The 16,028-nt window shown below is 39.3% G+C and overlaps 1 protein-coding gene across 1 annotated transcript in view; it reads right to left on the bottom strand.

Annotated features, from left to right (window-relative positions):
- Positions 1-15,234, bottom strand: part of LOC126203267 (protein sidekick-2-like) — a 794,175-nt gene extending 778,941 nt beyond the window's left edge. The window contains exon 1 of the mRNA XM_049937521.1: positions 14,108-15,234. Coding sequence (XP_049793478.1) covers positions 14,108-14,183 — 76 coding nt within the window. The 5' untranslated portion in view covers positions 14,184-15,234. The remainder of the gene's footprint in view (positions 1-14,107) is intronic.
- Between the last annotated feature and the right edge of the window lie 794 nt (positions 15,235-16,028).

Below are 16,028 nucleotides of genomic sequence, written 5' to 3'. Positions count from 1 at the left end.
TGTATTAACGCTGGCTCACCGTGGTATACACAGGGCAGAGCACGTATACATTATGTGGATGTACAGCAAATTACGATCGGCTAGGATGGTCGGCCCAGCAGAAGAACAGAACTAATTATAGGCGTGTGACTCGATGTGCCGCCCTAGTAGCACGGTAATGGTCTGGATGGCGAAAAGACTAGAAAGTAATAGATTAAACTAAGTTGTTCCATTTCCAGTCTGATGAGGTCTTGCAAAGGCGAAACGCTTAATTGTTATTGATAAATACAATTTTACAACCGAGACTGTTTGTTGAAAAATATTCAAAAACGCTTGCTGCATCAGACATCCAAAACTGAGTGAAACCACTAATGCTATGAAGTTCAATTAATCTATTAATTAGTTCGTTAATGAAATCTACGTCCAGATATTCTTGACACACAGACACTTTTAAATCGCATTATTGGAAGTAAAACTGAAATTTCTACGAAGAGTTGTGTAATTTGTCATTTTTCCATAGTTTACGCCTGCTCTCGAGGAAATACGATGTGCAACATGTGATAACTTACTGTCAACAGAACATGTGCCACAATTATTTCTTCCCATATGTGAAGATAATGTAGAGACTTCTGCCTTACACGGAGGTGGGAAATATCGTTGTTCCTGTCTGCCATTCTCAAATAGAATAGGATGGAAAGAGGGAAGTCATACACTGTGTGATGAAAATGCGCATCCTGACTTTATTATATGTTTATTAACTGCTATCTTCTTTTAGTCTGTTATCTGTATAAAGGAACAGATCGAATTTTGCACATGAGCTGGCCTGAATAAAGCACATAATAGTTTAACATAATTTCAAATATGTTACTATTAACTAAGCATTACGGTGGGGGGGAGGGGGGGGGGGAATCTACACAGAATGACTACAGTAAAAAACAATAATAATAACTAAAAAAGTCTGCATACTACCATTTGGCCGTCTGATGCACAGATATCTGTTCGTTCGCAATCTAGGAGGCACAGGCTATTGGTCTATCACACTATGCAGCACTGATAGATCAAAAATTTTGTAATTTACAATTCTGGACTACGCTATTACAACGCTACACTTCACAGCGCTACACTACACTACACTACTGTACTTGGTATTAGTATCAAGCTGGAACTCTCATTTGTCTGGATGGCTAGCTCCTGGTCCGCTGAGGTGCAACTCAGAATTCCCAGGGGCTGTACTGGTGTGCCACCCAAGGTGTAGAGACTGGGAGAAGGCTGTCAGTGTCACAATAAATACTTCCTAGTTGTCACCGAGGCTCGTCTCCTCAATGGTTCAGAAGGTTGTCGTAGGCGGTTGTTTTGCGGTGGCTTGTCTCGTTATCATGAAGTGAGGCCTACTCTTGGTTCTCTCTCAGCCACGTAGGTTCATAAATGGTTCAAATGGGTACAAGCACTATGGGACTTAACATCTGAGGTCATCAGTCCCCTAGACTTAGAACTACTTAAACCTAACTAACCTAAGGACATCACACATATCCATGCCAGAGCCACACTTGTAGGCTTGCACTTCATAAAATGATAACTGTAAGCGAGTTCACCTTATGTCACAGTTCCTCATTCCTCATTATATTATACACTGTTGTATTTCCAAATGCTTTCCTGTCCTCATATGTACCACCTTATCGAAGGGCAAACTCCCACACGACATTGTTACGGCGTAGAGTAAAACGCCGGCACGCCAGCCATGAAAGACAAGGAATAGAATGCTATGAGCAAAAGTCAGCAAATCGCAAGTTGACCGACCTCCCTTCCAGGACGACAACGCGACAACAGCGACCCCTAGGTGACGAGGACATTGGCGCCGCGCCCTACTGGTATGGACCACTTGGATAGTAGCGTCAACGTAGTGAATTCCATAGCAGTTCAGGTCAGACATTTCTCATTTAGAGAACAACAGTCATTGCCAAGAGTGATTATTTTGTATGTCGCCTTTTGCTTGCGACACACCTGTATAGTAGCCAAAGTTAAGTATTGTATTTGATACAATAAAACTCATTAATACGAGTTGTTTTATTGTTTGTCCTGCGAACCGAGTAGACAGAATTCCTAGACACATCAGATGTGATCTGCGATACCCATTGCTCGACATTCACCTGCGTTGCGCTGTCGTATTTTTAGTAAGTAGCTGTGATACGGACCATGTCCCAACATGCAGTGTATAGCTCCCTTCTTCCTCTTATGTTAGTAAGGACTGTTTCTTTTCATTCTCTATAAATGCACGCTTTCGTTTCCTTATTCGATACGGCTCTTGTGCCCAGTATCTCCTTTACCTTACCACATTCGCACATTTTGAGCAAATATTGTGCACCTCTCTTTATAACTAATAGCCCTCGTGGTAGCAAGCGTAACACCACCAGCAGCGCCCCAGTCGGTGTTGCTCTATGTGCACCTGTCAGGTGCTCGTCTTAGAGCCTGTGCTGTCCTTATCCTTCTGGCTCTATGATCCCAAACACTCCACCCTTAGGCCACAGTAGCGAGTGAGATAGTGTTGTGCAACGTTCTTATTGCACTTAATAGCAGCTAAAAACTTCTTTGGCCAGTTATTGCCATTCTATTTAATAATTTAATGCCTCTCTGGCAGACGATTTCTATATGTGCATGAAAGTTTTGCTTTTCGTTGATGTTAATTCCAAGGTACCTATATACCTCTTTTCTTTTCACAGGTGGGTTATTTATTCTGATTGTGGGATTTCTGATTCTTGATAATATTCCTTTTAGTAACATATAGACTGTTTCGTGTACTGCTATAGTTAATTCGTTTTCTACGCACCAGTTACTTAGTCTTTCAAGAAATAACCTACTGTTTTCCTCTAATTTAGCCCTGGTATTAGCAGACAGGGCAGATCCTCTCGTCGTTACTTCCGGGCTGCAATAAAATATAGACATGTAGACACATACCAACTACGAAAAAACTATCACGTACACAAAATATCTACAAACCTAATGCCTTCACTGCCGTCTGGGACCACCCTATGAATAAAGTATTTTCAAATTTCTTGATGTATTTCAATAAGTTGATACAAGTTCTACCTCGAATATTGACAGGTAGAATAAAATGACCACTGCTCTTTCTTGGAAAGAGATGTGAATGGCTGGCGCTACGCTGATAAGAGTCTACTCTTATGTGTCCGAATGGCCTACGAACGCACTCATGTCTTCGACATCACTATCTTCACTGTTTCACACAACCAAATTCATTTTGTGTGTACTACTCATCTGTGTCATAAACATATTATGCTTCCCAGTAGAAATTGTACTAGCAATTTGGAAAATCGGGTGGCACCGAAATAGATATTTGAAACTATATGTAACTGATTGTTTATAAAATCAGTTAAATAGATAAAAAGGCAATAAAAACGGCAAATTCGAATCCGTCGTCAAGTATGATAAGAATATTATAGCGCTATCATTATGGTTCATCGAAATGACGCAGGAGACTATGGGAAATGTTAACGTTAGCAAACAAACATAAAATTGAACGTTACAAGATAAATTGTAAAGATATTCACAGGCAAGATCGGTTTCCATTAAGCGTATCGGGTATCAGAGGAAAACTGTCAAAAATACGGTGAGTACTAACCGATAATCACAAATGCGAATTTAAAGTTCACAATTATGTAGAATCGTTTATTTTATATCAAATGGCTTACTGATACATTCCTACAATCGTTGAAATTAGTGCAGCAATAAATCTGTGGTGTTGATATCAGACTGTGTGGCTTTTCATATAAATTGTCATCCTACTACAGACGTCCAAAAAACTACGTACTTTGACAGACATAACTATAAGGCTGGATGGTGTTTCACCGTTATATGCTTGCACTTCATGAAAAAATAATACTGACAAAAAACTAATATACGAGAAAATATGAAACACTTGCTGCCATCCGATGGTGGACCTAGGCTTGAAATTATGCAGAAAAATATATTACTTAGCAAAAAAGTATGTGGATCTTGCAGAGTCATTTCTCACAAAAATTAAAAAAGGCAGTCTAAATCGATCAAATACAAATGCGGAGTAAACGTTGGTTGAGTCCTCATGGATTTGTGATATCAGTTAGTGAAACTAGATAAGTAGAAAGCGATTCTAAGCGAATTACATACTCATCTTGTAGAAGAGCTGAAAACTGATAATAGAAAAACTACTGTCAGTGAACCTTAGCTGCATACACGGAAAGAATGTGTACCCGGAAACAGGATTGTAAATTATGGAACTTATATCCTACCGTGGTACTACGCATTAAATATAAATGTTGGTGGAATCATATTATGTTGTGATAATTCTTTTCGTTTTCTTTGTTAACTGGTTTGATGCGGCGCACCACAACATTTTCATCTCATTCGAGTAGCACTTGCAAACTACGTTCTCAATTATTAGATGTTTTCCAGTCTCTGTCTTCCTCAACAGTTTGTAGCCTATGTTAGTAATAAAATCAGCAAATCGCTGTGAAATCATACTTGCATCACGAATTGGTTCATAGTCCCATGATCAACGGATAGAGGTTGCTCATATCCTTCGGAGCGAGATGCAACGTACCACACACTATCGATAAAAGTAGAGGTTAATGACGTTTATTTTTTTATTAATTTCCACAAGATTAGTGTGGTTTGCAATTTCCGACATTACGTTACATCAGATTCAACGTTAGTACGCCAGCAGATCCTCCGTAGTCCATATCCTGGGAAATTTATGCGTGAAATGCACGTAATAATGGACAAAGAAAGGGCAGACGCTGTAGTCCGGTCGATGTTGTGATTGTTACAGGTGAAACACAACGTCAGAAAGGTGGGGACAAATAAATATATCAGATGTGAACGTGATTCAGCAATTACAGTGATATTCATATTACATGATTAGTGAAGCAAAGGAAATTTTGGTCCTCTTTCAATCGAACTTGATTTCAGTATTCGAAATCACGGTGCAACTTTTCTGGTGTATCCCTATAATATTTCGTACTTGGCCTTTGAAACGTCTTGTGAACTTGGTCCGTTTATTTGAACCTCAGCTTCTATAGTGACTCCTGTACGTCGTATCCGCAAAAAATGTACGTATGAAATCCGTAGAAAATCGTGGGGCATTCTTACGAAAGCGAATCAGCCGAAGCTAGGAGGAAAGGATGTTTGAAAGAGATGATTCAAAGACGTGTTCCCGAAAACTACTCGAAATGAGACGAGGAAACTTCTTAAAGAAAAACTGTTATATTATTCATATTGTTAGTTAGGAAACAAAATTAAATTTCAAATTAAAATTGAACCTCACATTACTTTTTGTATTACGAGAAAAATAGACAGAAATAAGTTTCAGAAAGCAGTTGAACAACACTTAGTATGGTGATCAGAAAAGTTATCCCACCGTCTTTTTTCTTACGCCAACTAAATGTTACTGCCGTTTTTTTTTTTTTTCAGCACTGAGACTAGAACTGCTTGAGTAGGCGTTAGCGAACTCGGCTATCAGAGCGAAAAAATTGAACGCTACTAGCGGAACGATAAATTAATGTGTCAGCAGAAAATTGTTATTGTTATGTCATTCAAACCTTGCAAGCAGTTCTAAGGCTTCAGTGTTGTAAAATGTAGATCTGAATGCATCACATATCCATAGTCAAAAATTACTCGGCCTAGAAGATCGTGACAGTAGAACGACTGGTTCACTTTGAAGAGAAGATTAAACTCGTTTGGAAAGAGTTGAAAAAGTAAAAAAAAAAAAAAATTTGAGCCAGGATTAACTTACCGTATTTGGAAACATTCGTAGGTAAGGGTGCTGACCCCAAACCATTTTTCAGTCTCATGAGGTTACGAAAATTATAATGTCCCACAATGCACGCAGTTATCGGGCGAAGAATCTAGAAAACTAAACAGAAACAATTGAGGTATTTTGCAGTGGTGTTAAATAGTGGTTCCCTAACATGAGTGTGATATGCGGATATAGAGAGCTCTTTATATGTAACCACCGTAAAGATTTAAATTTAGATCAAAACAGAAAGGATATTACGTCTCTATAAGTTCATCTTTACACGAGATGGTTGGGTAGCCCTCGGCTGTTCAGTATAAAATGTCAGATCAAAACACCTTCAGTCGTCTAAATTTCCAGATACAAAAATAAAATTAACTGGAAATTCCGACGGCTGAAGGCGGTTAGATTTGAGATTTAATTTAAAAAGGATGTTAGTAATTTGTTGGTTCATAAATATATATTCTATGCAAGCTCTTTATTATTTGCAAATTCTTAGAGCTGATTATGTGAGGGAATAGAGCATGTAGCTTATTAATTAGATCGAGGCATTTCAGACAGTAGAATGTTATGTTGAGATCAAAGAGGTGCGACACTAAAAGGTGGTGCATTCATTAGAGTGGAACGGTTTTTTGTATCGTTTTAGAAGAGCCCGACTGTTTTCCTGTTGTCCACTGGGCCTATGAGAAACATCAACATATAGCATCAAATATCAGTGGACGAGTTAGTCACTACAGAACGATACTAATGCTTCATCGGAAAATGCTGTAAGCGACGTGTGAGAAAACATAATGAGATAGAGGCTGCAAATTTGTGTACCTGTTAAATATTCCACGTGAGTCCAAAATGTTTAGAGACTGGATTCATAAAAACTAGAGATAAGCTAAGTTGATAGTTTTAATTTTTTGAGTGTCTCGTCACCGGTGATGATCTTATACTGAAACAATTTTTCAGCTTTTCACGCTTCCATTAAATTGAAGCAGGCGTCCAAGCCAAGTCATATCCGTTTGGGATTCAAGGAGAGTAAGATTAAATTTTGCGCACACTTTTCCCTTCTTCGGAACATTTTTGAGATGTTACTTCATTGTGACACAATAACGTTGAATCATTACTGCCTTACTTCCACTACTTAACACTGTCCGCTCACAGCTAACTTGTCGACTGCACTTCTGTTGTTTTCAGATGTTAGTTTAAGCTACCACCGTAGCTACTGCGCTGACGTCGGTAGCACACCACAAAAAAAAAAAAAAAAAAAAAAAAAAAAAAAAATCTGCCCCGGAACTTTTTGGACGGATCGCGACTCAGTTAGTTGTGATCGTCAACAAAGTGAAATTGACGTGAGACCACGCTCGGCTGCATTCCTTCCTTCCAGGACTGGAACATTTCTGTATGTCGCTTACCGCGAAACTGAGCAATAATAATTTGAAACGTGCCATAGTGTATCGATGGAATTGTAGGCCGAAAAACAGCGTCGCATTATACGCTAACAGAAATAGTAATTCGAACAGTCATCGTTAATTTTTGTCAAACCTTGTTTAGACGATTATGTGATACATTTATTCCACGGCGTCCGTATCTCCGTAGCTGAGCTGTTACGAGAAAGGAAGCAGTTGACAAAGCCAAACCAGTAAATTCCTCCAGTAGTTTGTCGAGAACATACGGAATTACCTTATTATGTAAATCGAAGGTGGAGGGACGAAAACGAAAACGAATAGGAAAGAACTAATGATATCAGTTTCATCGGAATCAGCGGCTATGAGTGAAAATATGTGCCGGACCGGGACTCGAATCCGAGATCTCTTGCTTATTAGGCAGTTGTGTTAATCGATGATCATGAAGATGTAGTATTGATCAAAAATGCGCGGGCTATCTCGGCATGCCATCCGACCGCCTCAATCCCACATAGCGCTGCCTATTCGCAGTCCATGTCCATGTGCTTCATAACCGCTAATTTTAGATTCCCGCTGGAGGTCGAACGTAAATGAGCATCCGCACTGAAGGTTGTGGAATTATTACTCATCGACGGGAGTCAGTTATATGAACGTCTGGTGTCTCTTCTGCCACACATGTTCGAAGCAACGGAAACCATGCATTCATAGAATAATATTAGGAAGTGCTGGTCAACAGTATGTACGATGCAAAAGGTTATTCGGTAAACCGTCGTATACAAAACTGTTGCGAAATACACGGAACATGAAAATACCCTCATAGGATATCCTATAATTAGGATATTATTTTAAACTGCCACGCGAGTACCGTACGACTCGTTTGCTTAACAGCCTGCTGATAACTTGCACATGCAAACAAATTCTGACGGAAAACAGTTGCAACTGGTAGTACCACTGAGCGCTCTGTGCCATGTGGGCACGCGGCTGGCTCACTTGGCAGGAACAAAGGAATGCAGTTGGTCCTTCGTCGCCTGTTAGCCACGTAGCAGCAGACTGTTTGCAGTGCGCTGCGTAAAAGGAAACTGTCAGCGCGCTACAAAAGAGCTGTGACGTAAATCCACAAGAAATTTTACACAGAAAATGGAAACATAGAGGGGACCTAGAGCTCTAGACCGGGCTGTGTTGCCATGGAAAAAGGGAAAAATAAATGGGGACAAAAAAAGCTGCTCTGAGAACGGATGCGTCCAAACTGCTTTCCTAAAAAGGGCGGACGAATATGCGGCTGTCTCAATTACTGAAAGTGCAGCAGAGGACCAGGCCGAATAAAAAAGAGAGGCCAAAAAAAGGCAAACCTGTCGATATGTATTTCAGTGAAATAGTGACTCGCGTCGGCACGCTTAGAGCTGTTGAGAATTTTAAGCCAGGAAGGAAATCCCAATTAACGTAAGCGATATAACTGGGGCATTCTGACCGTAAGCCTTCCGTTTCAAAATAGCTTGGCTCTTCTCGTTCTGTTTATCTTAACTTCGTTCTGCGCTGTGTCACTTCTGCAACACTTCGTCTCTCCGCTTGTACATTAAAACCTATTAAATGGCAGTATTTCAACCGAAAATGTGTCGTATGTTCCTGACGGTGGGAGAGGTTAGCTATTTATACCACCGCTGATCTTTTTTCTTTTTCAATATTGTCTTCCATCATAATTTAATAACATGCCGGTTGTTTATTGAAATTAAAGTAAAATATAAATAACAGTTTTTCTGCTTACACAGCGCTAGTAGCGACATGAGTAACGCTGAAGTTTTACAAAGCAGATGTTCAGTTCAATTGGTCACAAACACTGACGAGTTGAATGAAGACAGAATTAACTGGTACCGTAAAGCAGATTCTAAGGACAGCTGGGGAATCCAGGAAAAATTTTATCATTAAAATATGATAGCGACTTCCCTAACAAAATATCGTAAGACATACTTTTAACACTAATCTGATGAAGAAGCTCTGTGATGCCAGTTTATGAACATCCGTGACTCAGCTATTACTTGCTTGACGTTTACGACTAGTTTCACTGTACATTTGATTGAAAATTTTGTTATTTAATCTCCCACGTCCTGTGAAGACGCGCTGCACAACTCCACCCCATTCCTTACGAACGCTTGAGGTTCTGCTTGACATTGAGGTAATTCCAGTCAATTATTTTCTAAGTTGTCGTTTGTATTGTTTGAATTGAAAATATATTCATTTTAGGATACATTAATTACATTAACGTGTATATTAATCATTTTATAGTAAGCATTTTATTGTAGTGCCGCATATTTGAGGAGATACACTTTCTTTTTTGTCCAACTCTTTCCGTAAATCACTCACTTTTGTATGATTAAATCTTTGTGTCACATTCCAACATTTAGATTTGGTATTTTACCAATATCTGTTTCGATGGGTTTAGATGTGCCTCTCATGTCTGTGTTTGTTAACGTACTTTCCAGTGAATAGTTTTGCTTCTGTTGTGTTCACTATGAATTTGAAAGAGTTTTACTTCTCGCTTTCATTTCTGTACGTAAGTTAGAATTTTTAAAATTCTGCGATGAGAACTGTGCACGAAAAGATACAAAAGTGATGACTATGATTATCACTTGCGCCAACAGCCATTTTTCAATTCGGCAGACTTCCTAAACTTCTTTTGACGACTCCGACATCAGTGCATTTGGTTTTAGTTGTTCCGATTACCGTTTGCCCTTTAAATCAGTACCTCAATAATATTTTTTACATTTGTCTTTCTGTAATTCTGTTAACGTTGTTAATTTGTTGTTTGTCATATTACGTGACCGTTTTTCTGAGAATTAAATCAAAATATATATTTTTACATACGTTTATAACTTCAATTTAGTGAAATATTTTTAGTAATGTAACAAAATTGAACATCATCTCAGCCATAAAGGAAATAAAATTTGTTTGATCGATACTTAACTATATCTTTTGTATTGGTTTCAACCTTTATTTGAAATATAAATAAAAATGCAGGCTGACGAATACTGAAGCTGTAAAACTGATCATTTCCTTGTGATGCAAGATCTAATCAATATACTTTTATTGTAAGATCGATAATTTTCTAGATCTACAATCAATTGACTGAACAGTACGAAAGAGATATCTGCTAGATAGTAGAATAAAAATTGAATTTTTTGTGTTAAATGTTATATGTGTAACCCCACAGATGTTTGTTGCAATAATGTAAGTTTCGTACGCTTTTCGCGCTACCTTACATGTAAACAATGTCCTCTGATGATTCACATCAAAACAAAAGAGTTACCACTATTTACATCCACACATCAGTACTCCCTCAGTTATTTCACTGTGACGTTCTTCCCGGGTACAGGACATGTGTCAGAACCAAAATGTATCCTCTAAATGTGTGCGGCTGGGGATATTACCTATTTGTGTCAGTTTTGGGTTACATATATAAGACCGAATGTCCGCTATATGGGCTGACTCCCCAAACACGCGAGATAACAAAAAATAAACTCCCAGACCTTGACGTCTACGGAATTAACGTACTTTACCCCTACGAAAACCTATTCCGAAACATGGTCCTCAAACGTAGTTATCATCCAAAGTTTAAGGCGCCTTTGAAATAAAAGAAAATGCCCGACATTAAATTCCACATATAACATTTACGTAAAATTTCGCCATCCCGTAGAAGCCCTCATTCAAGAAACATTTTCCTTCGTAACGTACAGGTTATTAAATGCGAAATCTGTCGGAAACTTTCAGAAACAATCAATTTTTTGTACGATGGTGCAGAAGCATTTTGTTTTCCTGAAAACTATTTATATATAAGCTGTCTAAATTGACATTTTTGTCGTCTCTAATCAATGGCAAACCATTGCTGGAAACTAGAAAGATACGACAACCCTTATTACAAACGTCAGTACATAATTGAGGAACTTTCAAATTGCCTTACACTCAAAACCATGTATATTTTTAATTTCTTTAAAATAATTTGTTACTAACTTTTTCTTCGAGACAAAAATTCGCCATTCATAGAGAACAGCTCGATTTTAAATGTCCAGTTTTTGCATTGCTGAAGAAAACTACAATGACAGTTCAATCGATGAATTGAAATCCAGAGCCTGACACGAGGAAAGGTAGAAAATAAGCAATTAAGTACTGGACTAATAAAATTTCTATTATGTGGTGATCATAAGATGCCCCTAGTACCAACTGGAGGGTTAAGGTGTTCCCATCTCACCCAGTGATCTCCTAGTAACTACTACCTTCGTGATGCGTGTGCACCTTTCGCGGTTTTATTGTGTTCTGAATATAGAAATAGAAACTGTTAAGTCCCATTCAAAGATCTGACATAACTTTACAAAAGAGTACTGTGTTGCATAAGACGGACTCTCTCTTGACACAAATCAAAGGCGTGAATTTCGATTTAGAGGTCCTCGTTGATATTTGAAAACTACTGTGGTAGGACATAGATGAAGGGTGAAATTCATTTGTGCAGAGGTCTGCTTTTAAGAAAGTATCAACATTTCCTTGTGTGATCAACACTGTGGCAGTGCAATTAATCTTGATAAACCTTAAATGTAAAGCAGCATAGCTAGACACGGAAAAAGAAATATTAATTACAATCAAAGACATACAGCCTTATGAATCTATTAAACATTAGTGAAACAACACCTCGACAAAAATTATTTTTCATTTTATGCTGGTATTATGTGGGAAAACTAAGTAATCTTAACAATAATTTTAAGCCAGTGAAGTATGAACCATTTGCCTGTCGCAAAAAATGGTTGACATGATGCTGCGTTCCCACAGAGTACCTCATTACTCGTCTTTGGGTGCGTTATTTTTAGTTCCTTGATTTCACAACGTGTTTGTGACTGTGAGCCCGATTGGGAGTGAAGAAATAAAATGGAGAAAATTCAACAGGATACTCCAGGCAAACTAAGGTTTTAACTCCTCATGGCTACCGTGAGATATACAATGAAATAGGTAACCAAAGAAAGTGAAAACTACTTTGCATTGGTAAACATCTAAGTAATCTTGCAGTTCTTATGATACCTGTGGTAATTATGAGACAAATGTGTAGTTTTAATCCTCTGACGTTTGTTCAGAGCAGAGGTATTTTTTCTGGTCCATCCTGATATATGTCCCATTGAAATAGTTGCATAATTTATCTGATTATAATGCAATTAAAATGGATTCCCCTAAGGTGATTGATAATGGACACAAAGTTGTTGCACAGAACTGGAACTTAGTGAGAAGGATACACGCAAGGGATATGTGTGTTTATAAAATATAGGTTGACTCTTACATTGAAGATTACAGCAACCAGCCACTTTTTACAGTGCTATATATTTATTTAAACAGCGCCGTTACCGGTTTCGAACCGAGAGGTTCATCTTCAGACGACTATCTGATGTGAAATAGCCTGCTGAAAATGAACCTGTCGGTCCAAAACCGGTACCGGCACTGTTTAAATAAGTAGCATTGTAAAACGTTTCTGGTTGCTGTAATCTTGTATGTAAGAGTCAACCTATGTTTTGTACACAGCAACGGGTTCACAATGACAGTTTTTGGCAAAATAGCATTAATAAAATCATTCTGATATATGGATGCGTCATGAAGGAAATATATCGTTTCAGAAAGTATAGCGTATCGTCATCATCAGGATTACGATTTACTACGAAAATTAATACTGTAGAAGAGAACATTTCGGCTAAATATGAGTGACAGCGTTTGATAAAACAATGATATTTATAGTTTTATCGATCATCAGCAACTGCATTTCTGTTTGCTGAAATAATCAGCAATCAGTTGAAAAAAAGAAATCTTCTTTCTTTAGTGGTTTCAGGCTCCTAGTGCCCATTTTTAAAAGTTATAGTTGTGGCATCCTTTGCGAGAGACAACAATAAGTAATATGATGCACATAAATTACTTCTGACTCTCACAAATAATGCGATAATTATAACTTCTGAAGAGGGCCATTAGGTGCCAGAAACCTGTAAAGAAAGAAATTTGTTTTGTGCAGGTTTTTGCTGATTATTTCAAAAAACTGTCATCATTGTTGAGATTAGAGTTCTGACAGTTAATTTCTAGCCTGCAACTCATAGTTTGAACAAATGCGCAACATGTTACACTTGGTGTTATACTTCCGTGCTTGCGTTCTACGCTGATCACCATTCTTGGAAAAGGATAACCTAATGTACACTTTTCTTGAATTCATTCTTACAGTCACTCTGTGCACATACTGAAGCACTATGAACAGAATATTTTTTGGGATGCTACACTAGTAATATTTCCTTTGAGTATTAAAACATCAGTGACTACTTTCCAGCTACAATGTATATCACGGATCATAATATTTCTGTATGAGATTTATACAACGCTTTATTTCAGGTTTAGACAACGGTTTACAGTTCCCTCGAATCAACAGTATCCAGCGTGCTCTAAAAAAAGCAAGGTGAGACTGCCTCAGGCCTATATATACGTGAATATTCTCTCACAGCTTGGAGCATTTCATAACAGTTTACATAAATTTTTCGAGCGTAATTAAAAATAATATCAATAAACGAACTCGCTTAGACACTCTTCTACGAAAATAGCCAGAGTGATCATCAAAGTGATGTCCATCAATTTTAGTTCGTTTTTTAAATAATATGCATTCTTTTGCATTGTTATTTCCAGAAATTTTCATGTGAACATAATGCAGAGATGCAGAACAGCATTGGTAAATGTGTAATCTTACGCAGCCCATAATTTTATTTCTGCCATCATTTTGATATGATTTTTTCTTCAATACTTCATATTTATTAATTGGCAAGGATTTTTTTAAGTTACGTAGGTATTTGTGGAAATCTTAAGGATATTATAGTTTGTATATATAATCCAGGTAAACTTTGCCCATTGCTCTTTGGAGGCCTGCCGTAGTGAAGCAGTAGTGAGAATGGAAACTGACCTTTGTAGATGTGTAGGCAGACGAGGGCCCAGCACACGGACCACGGCAGGCGCGCTCCCAGCGTTCTGAGCAGCATCTCCTCGGACTCGGGCTGCAGCCGGCAGCAAGGCTATCGTCGCCGGTGTCGGTATCCCACTACATCCTCGCAGTGCAGTCCGTCACACACAACAAATCGGTGGCACAGTAACCTCCTTCAATCTTCCGTTATTGGCTCTCAGTTTACCACCACGTAGAGAAATCCTCGCTGATAGCGACGAGTGCTCAACAGTCGGAGGCGGTCCTGATGACGAGTCAGTCGCTCGTCGTTAAAATAAATCGAGACTTTTCAGATCGATTTTTTCAGAAAAGTATTTGACAAATGTGTGTCTCAAAAGCCTGCCTGATTACGCTTTAATTACCAGGCACGTTCCTTATTTGGTACACTATTATCTAGGTTCTCAGATGTCCCGGCAAGCACTTGAACTACACGATATCGCTTAAGAAATTTACCAGCAGATAATCTAATTGAAGAATACACTGTATCAGCATCACATCAGTGTACAGCTGTCAGAGAGGACAGTTTTACGTTTTCTTCCGTTGATTTGTTGACGATTGTGTCAAGTGAAAATTAATCCATCAGTATTTGAAGAGAGGTCGTTGACGAAACGATAGCAACATTCTACCCTTCGTGTTTACCCGAAGCTGCACGTGCTTCACTCTACGCGACTAGAAATACTGTTCCAATCAAGCTGACAGCTATGCTCTCAACAGATACATATATTTGAAATGGTGAGAGAAACAACGTTACGTCCTTTACACTTCATAATCGCATCACACACATTTGCGTCAAAAAATGACCAGAACACTTTGTAGAAGAAATCCAGAGGCGTGACACGTGGGACACAAGTGCGTGTATGTCGTCACTTGGCGTCAGACTAACATTTTACACAGTCTCGCCACACTCAGGTCACTTAGAGTACGTGTCGCCGCCGCAGTGACACTAGTGACAGATCCAATTTCTGGACGTAACTGGCAGAACTGGAGGCGGACCGCCGACTCCCGGCGGGCTGTAGCCCCTGACGCGGCGGCCACCCGCGACGCAGACTTATGAGCGCGCTGCCTGGGCCAGCAGAGGTCGGCAGCTCCTCCCAGACGGGCGTCGCGACGCGGAGCTCTGGCGGCTGCGTCAGCGTGGCTTCGACGGCCGGCACCTACTGGCGACCCGGTGCCGCTCCCAGGCGCCGCCGGCGACGCTGCTGCGCCCTGGCGGTGGCGGCGCGAGCCGCTGCAGAGTGCCGCGCTGCTCCGATCCGCGCCGCACGAGCTTCCATGTCCCTGTTCTGGTCATGGAGACAACACAGGGCAGATTTCGGACCCTCGACTTGCAGCTAAGGTCACTCTAAACACTGGACGTAAGTAATTCCCTAAATAAACGTTGCCAGGGCCAGTGCAGAGGGTTCACTTCTCTGCTACTGCATTTGCCAACTTCCGTATACCTCTCTGTTGGTTTTTGTATTAACTGAAATAGCTGCCTTTCCAGCGTTTAGTTTTCCCTCAGCGGAAAATATGTGCTTCTTAACTGTTTGATGAAATTTGTATAGGAGCAGTTTGAATGGGGGTAAGGTCCAGTGTGGGGCAAAAATCATCACCGAATTTCGCAATTTACTACCATTGATTCAGGAGTTGACCACCAGGTGGCAGATTTGTCTCACTGTAACTTACTGTTCCACGAAAGTTCGCTTAAGCAGGTGGCTCCAGAGGAGACAAAATGAGGTATGTATGTAGTTTTCTTTTACGTACTACTTTTCTGATGTTTTACTTAAACATTGTAAAATGTAAGCTTTGGTAAGATGAATCAACAAACTACTCGTTCACGCTACCTCATTAAAAGTCCCCTTTAACGTGGGAATAGTTGTTCCAGTTGATCCACAAGTAAACGATG

The sequence above is a fragment of the Schistocerca nitens genome, chromosome 9 (genome assembly GCF_023898315.1).
Source record: "Schistocerca nitens isolate TAMUIC-IGC-003100 chromosome 9, iqSchNite1.1, whole genome shotgun sequence".
NCBI classification, from domain to species: Eukaryota; Metazoa; Arthropoda; class Insecta; order Orthoptera; family Acrididae; genus Schistocerca; species Schistocerca nitens.
Note: the sequence above shows the minus strand (reverse complement) of the source record. Positions and strands in the feature narration are given on the sequence as shown.